The sequence below is a fragment of the Pyrus communis genome, chromosome 15 (assembly GCF_963583255.1).
Source record: "Pyrus communis chromosome 15, drPyrComm1.1, whole genome shotgun sequence".
Lineage (NCBI taxonomy): Eukaryota > Viridiplantae > Streptophyta > Magnoliopsida > Rosales > Rosaceae > Pyrus > Pyrus communis.
Window position 1 is genome coordinate 18,580,661 of NC_084817.1, and position 6,239 is coordinate 18,586,899.

General features: G+C 35.4%; 1 protein-coding gene across 1 annotated transcript; it reads right to left on the reverse strand.

Moving 5' to 3' along the window:
* Nucleotides 1-3,434: 3,434 nt before the first annotated feature.
* On the reverse strand, nucleotides 3,435-5,328 carry LOC137717132 (nodulin-26-like). The gene is made up of 5 exons (XM_068456436.1): nucleotides 5,251-5,328; nucleotides 4,827-5,045; nucleotides 3,979-4,185; nucleotides 3,746-3,807; nucleotides 3,435-3,633 (listed from the first exon to the last, which is right to left on the reverse strand). The coding sequence occupies exons 1-5, from the start codon at nucleotides 5,326-5,328 to the stop codon at nucleotides 3,435-3,437; spliced, it is 765 nt and encodes a 254-aa protein (XP_068312537.1).
* Between the last annotated feature and the right edge of the window lie 911 nt (nucleotides 5,329-6,239).

Consider the following 6,239-nt stretch of genomic DNA (forward strand, 5'->3'; position numbering starts at 1 on the left):
ACTACTAACATTGTCGATCTTTCAAATCACCAAGAGCCAAAACCTCGCGGCAACCATTCATCTGAGATTAAGTCATTGGGACCATTGGATCAACAACCTACACATCTACACATCTTTCAGAGATCGAATCAGAGAAAACTTGTAAACAGAGATTGTAACCCTAAAAATTCATTAATACAAATTTATTTTGTACGTGTGTTCTTGTCTTATTTGTCGCAAGAAATTCGTGTTTACATAGAGATTATATATGTTGTCTTTTTTGAGAAATTTTTCATTGTGTCTGAAACACGGTGATACATCACATGATATTATATAAACGGTGGAAAAATTGATCTTTTAAATTGTCAATTTTGACAAAAGTATTTAACCATTTATATAGTGACATGTGGTTACTATATAAAGCCTATAAAAAATCTCTAGTCTTTCATTGTGTCTGGAACACGGTGATACATCACATGATATTATATAAATGGTGGAAAAATTGATCTTTTAAATTGTTAATTTTGACAAAAGTATTTAACTATTTATATAGTGACGTGTGGTTACTATATAAAGCCTATAAAAAATCTCTAGTCTTTTAGGCATAAAGCCGACCAAAATATTATATTTTACTGTGCCTTTTTCTCCCAGTTTTCTTAGTAGGAAAAGTGTCAGATTCAGAAGTCAACACAACATATTTATTACTGAAAATATGATTTTAACTTCTAAAATTCAATTATCTTCACATAAAATCTACATATATTTTTTTGCTCAAATAAAACTTATTGATTAGACTCCACATAAGTAAATTCATTAATTATATTTGACTTTACCTATTTAAATTTGTTTGAATACCTAAAATAACCTTATTTATATATTTAATGTACACAATTAATTCTATGCAAATTGTAAAGGGAAATAAATGATTTTACAAAAATAATATTTTACATATAAATGTAGGGATTTGTTGGTTTGGATCCGTTAATATCAATTTGATAATCAATTTTGAATTGGCAAACATTTACGGATTTGTTGGTTCAAGAAAAGAACCAACTATAGGTAAATTATTTACATATACAGTCTAGAGTATTTGGTTCACATAAAAAATGTAGGTAAATTGACATCACGTACATAATTTACCTACTTGCATTATAGGTAAAATACAAACAAAGTATGAGAATATTATTTGCATATTGTCACATCCCGGCCCGGGGCGGATCACTTCCCGGGCCCGCTCCACCACCGTAACACGATATTGTCCGCTTTGGGCTTACCATTCCCTCACGGTTTTGTTTTTGGGAACTCACGAGCAACTTCCCAGTGGGTCACCCATCATTGGATTGCTCTAGCCCCCTTCTCGCTTAACTTCGGAGTTCCTAAGGAACCCGAAGCCAGTGAGCTCCCAAAAGGCCTCGTGCTAGGTAGAGATGAAAATGTACATTTAAGGATCACTCCCCTGGGCGATGTGGGATGTCACAATCCACCCCCCTTAGGGGCCCGACCAGGGATTGACTCTGATACCAATTGTCACATCCCGGCCCGGGGTGGATCACTTCCCGGGCCCGCTCCACCACCGTAGCACGATATTGTCCGCTTTGGGCTTACCATTCCCTCACGGTTTTGTTTTTGGGAACTCACGAGCAACTTCCCAGTGGGTCACCCATCATGGGATTGCTCTAGCCCCCTTCTCGCTTAACTTCGGACTTCCTACGGAACCCGAAGCCAGTGAGCTCCCAAAATGCCTCGTTCTAAGTAGGGATGGGATATACATTTAAGGATCACTCCCTTGGGCGATGTGGGATGTCACACATATACCATAGATAAATTGCATATATCATAGGTAAATTGCCAAAAGAAATATGAGAATATTTTGTGTATATACTTTAGGTAAATTACCTACTATAGGGCAATATTATTTATATAGGTAAATTAGTAGAGACGTTTTACTATTATATAATGAGAATAATTTACCCTGAATAATAATGTAGTCGTGATTTAAGGTAATGCACTAGATTGTTGTATAAATTTAAAAAAAAATAAATAAATAAAACATCAGGATGATTAATCAGATTTTAAGGCCCTTGATTGAAGCTAAAATTCAAGTGTGAGAAACAGCATAAAAGGGTTGTGGCAAATATTGTAAATAATTTGTAATAGTAGGTTATTTATATTCTTATGTGACAGTTTATTTGATTTTTTGGATTTTTGTTTGATGTTTAATTATATGTAAGTTTATATTTAGAAATCATGATTTGTTGGGACCAATATCTAAGGTACCCTATTTATTACTCTTGAGAAATAAAAGGTAATGGCCATGAATTTCTTATATGTTATCTCTTAAGTTTTTAATTTCCTTAAACGAAAATAAAAGATTACAGCGAAAAGCTCCTAAAACAGCTGAAATTAGTGAAATTCCCAAAACCACACCGCTTCGGCTTCACTAGGCAAAATATTAAGCCAAAAAGAAGGATCCGAGCTCGGAGGAATATCCCACTGCCGCCAACGCATTCACAACAAAATTTGCTCCCCGGAATAATATGGTGAAGAAGATGCCTTGAAATCGTTCTCTTTATTTTATAGGAAGGAGATAATTTTATTAATAAATTAGATTAGATGCTGCACCCCATTTACAATTCTTCTACTGGAGCACAATTAATTGGAGTATTACTATACAAAAGGCTTTTGCGGCTACAGAAAAGTAAGAAAAAGAATCTCTAGCTGCCGACGATTGTTTTGATTTTGGGGTCGGCAGCAATTCTTCTTGATCTTTCTTTTTTATTTTCTTTTTGTTTCTAGTTCTAGTCGTTCTCTTGTTTTGTGAAGAGAGTATTCAGTTCGTGGTTGTGGCTCTCTCGCTTGATCAATAAGAGCTTTTCTAGTTGTGGTCATGGTCGTGATTAATTTGTTCTATCTTGGATTATAGAGTGGCGATTGTTGTTCAGATCTGAAGTAGTGATGTTTGTGGTTTGTTGGAGGGGACACATAGCACAGCTTATTTGCTAACGATTGCAAAATAATCCAAGATTTGTTTGGTCTTTTTCTTGTGGAGCCTCTATGATAGTTCTCGGGCTTGCAATGTTTTAGTCCTCGTGACTAGGGTTTAGGACTAAGGTTCCTCCATGTTTGAAGAATCGTATTGTATTTTTGATGTGTTTGTAATTGTAGGGTTGTGAATTGTGATGTTCTTACATCATTGTAGTCTCTTGAGTTGTTCTAAAAGACACGTTTAATATGTATGTCGTATATACTTTTTTACTATTTCTAATGAATATTTTTCTCTATAAGCAAATGACAAAACCTTACATGCTACAATTGGTTTTTCGTTGAAAGAGGGATAAATAAGAAATAATTTTATTGTTAATTTTATATTGTTTATTTTACTTGGCACGACAGGAGTGATCGAAGTGCTTTTCGTGACAATTTGTGTACAGCCAATTCTAGTCCTATTGAACAATTCAGACTTGTGATCTTACTGGATCAGCCTTTTCATCAGATTTTACCAGCTTAGGTACCCTGAGCACACTGTACACCATAGTAGCAGCAATGGCTCCAAGAATAGGGGCTGCAATATAAACCCAAATGTTCTTGTAAACTCCGGTGACGATAGCTGGTCCCAAACTCCTTGCAGGATTCATGGAAGCTCCAGTGATTGGCCTGCAAAATCCAATAAATAAGAAAAGCGTATTTTTCATGTTTAAGAGTGACGGTACGTACAATGCAAATGGTAATAAACAGGATTTTTAGATTACTAGTGAGGAGTTATTACCCAGCAATCATGACATTCACCACAAATGCACCACCTATTGCAATTCCAGAGAGATTTTTGCCCTAATTTTGTCAGTCAAGAATAGGGTTAGTGCTTTGTCAACGAAAAAACAATTTAACACTTGTTTTAGCCTTCTGCACTACACATACTCAGTTTCAATGTAGCCGCTAATAAAATAGTACCAAAACCCTAACCGAACCAAGAAAGAGACTGAGAAAAGAACAGGATGGTACCGCTCTGTCATCAGTGACAACACCACAAATGGTGAACATCAGTATAAACGTGATAACGAATTCCCAAGTGAGGGCTTGCAGGTAAGTTGTTGGATCAGAGAACTGAGTCATGGTTGCTTGAATACTGTCTTGGTCGTTAAATAACAGCCTGAGGATCAGGCTTGCTAATGTTGCACCAGACAATTGTGACATCACATACATAGGTACCTATAGCACGACAACATTTACGAAGCAATTTTTAGCAAGTTATAATTGAAAATGTTTTAAAGACACTTGAAAATTTATACTCACTTTGTAGAGTTTTTGTCTTGATGCTTTCAGGAAGCGACTTTGACACTTATAATTTAGCTTTTGTTGCACTCCAAATTGATAATTTCATTGTTTTTATACTCATGCTAAACTGAAAGTGAAAATCACTACCCATGTTTTGTGGTGGATCATTTATATTAAAAAAACTAATCCAATTCGTTAGCTAAAAGACTCTTGAAAACCAAAATTTGAAACTATATGTTAAGATAGGATACGAGAACTCAACTCTCATATCGACCCTCTCCTTACCCCATCTTAGTCTTTTTTATCATTACAGGTGATATTATACATTAATCTATACTAAGAGAATGAAAAATGTTCGAACTTGAGACGCAGTGGGTTGAAAAGGCCGTAACCATCTTTGAACCCATCACTTGCCCCATCTTAGTTTTTTAAGTCGTAAATAAGCTAGTCTTCTAATTTTATAAGAGAATACAGTCATTAAACTTTTATAACTTTACGTAAAGAAGTTATTTCAATGAAGAAGCCCTCAAACTTTCCTTGGAGCAAATATAGGAAGGTGTTCAATTGTCTCTCACATGTTTGACTGGAAATATGCGGCCAGCAGCCAAGGCAATAGTAACTGCAGGATTGAAATGTGCACCAGAGACATGCCCAACTGCATATGCTGCGGCCATAAAAACAAGACCCCATACGATTGCTATTCCCACGATTGTAAGAGGTTGTATTTTGTTGACAAGAGCAGCCCCACAGCCTATAAATATAAGAATGTATGTGCCCACAAGCTCTGCCATCATCTATTCACATAAACAAAGACATCGATCCCATGTATATAGTAAAAAAGCGAATAAATAAATTAAACTCTTGATGAGTAGATGATCACAACATTAGTTACCGCCATGTCTCCAACGGCTATTTAGTCTTAAACAAATCTCATGAACAATAGTTGTTGAACATATATAAAAGTTTTTATCATGTAAACGAATAAGTTATGATGTGTACCTTTTGGAAGATTGAAGTAGAAATATCGGCCTTAGGGATGAGCTTTTGAGTACCATCATTTGCTCCTGCTTCTTGCATGGTAGTGTGTCCAATGGACAATACAAGTTTAGGAGAAGAAAGTGAGAAGGAATTAGACATTGCAAAAACTAAGAGGGCTAGTTTTGATCGAGTGAGTACTTGATGAATTGGCCACCTCTAGAAAACACTTCTATTTATATGCCGTAATTTCCTGCACTGTTAGAAAAAGCTTTAAGTTGGCACTGTCACGTGGTTTTTTTTTTGTTTTTTCCATCTGTTACATGAAATTTTATATATTAACTTTCTGTGCCATGAAAGAGTTGTTTTGGTGTGCTGTTGTGCATAATTTGTTAATTTAATAAGGCCGGACTAACCTGTTCTGTTTTAGTTTTGGGAAAGTGATTTGGATGGCATGCATTTTACTATTTGGGAATCAGCTTGGTGGAATATTACACCTGGTAAACTTGATGCGGGACTTCCATGTGTCCAATAGACCAGGTCAGATGCTCACAAAGTAAGAAGAAAAAGGAGAAGAAGTTAGTTATTTTTTAACTTTTTAGATAAATGTAATTTGCTCATTGAGTCATGTTCCATACATATTCTACTGCATGGAACGTAGTCCGAATGCCGGATGAACTTTTGTGCTCGTTTGTAAATTTGTACCAAAATTAGTTATAAATCGAGTGACAAAGTTTGTGTCATGGTGAAAAAGTTGACATATTTTAGAACGCAATATTTTATAAGAAATAAATTATGCAAAATTATTAGTAGGCAATGCCACGAAACTTTAACAACTTAACACGACCGATTTAAGTGAAGACTTCTAATTTTAGTAGTAGAGAGCATTTATCTTCGCAACAACTACATGGGGCAAGAGGTTGATTTATACTCCAGCCGCTTTAATCCAAATCAATATATTTGACTTTGGATTTATGAAGTTTAGGATCAACAACAGTTCACATGCAGAGTCT

Coding starts and splice junctions, on each gene's coding strand:
- LOC137717132 (XM_068456436.1), bottom strand. CDS start 5,328: ATGCAAGAAGCAGGAGCAAATGATGGTACTCAAAAGCTCATCCCTAAG. Junction 4,186..4,826: donor GCATATTTCCAGTCAAACAT/GTGAGAGACAAT, acceptor GTCGTGCTATAG/GTACCTATGTATGTGATGTC. Junction 3,634..3,745: donor GTGAATGTCATGATTGCTGG/GTAATAACTCCT, acceptor TGGATTTTGCAG/GCCAATCACTGGAGCTTCCA.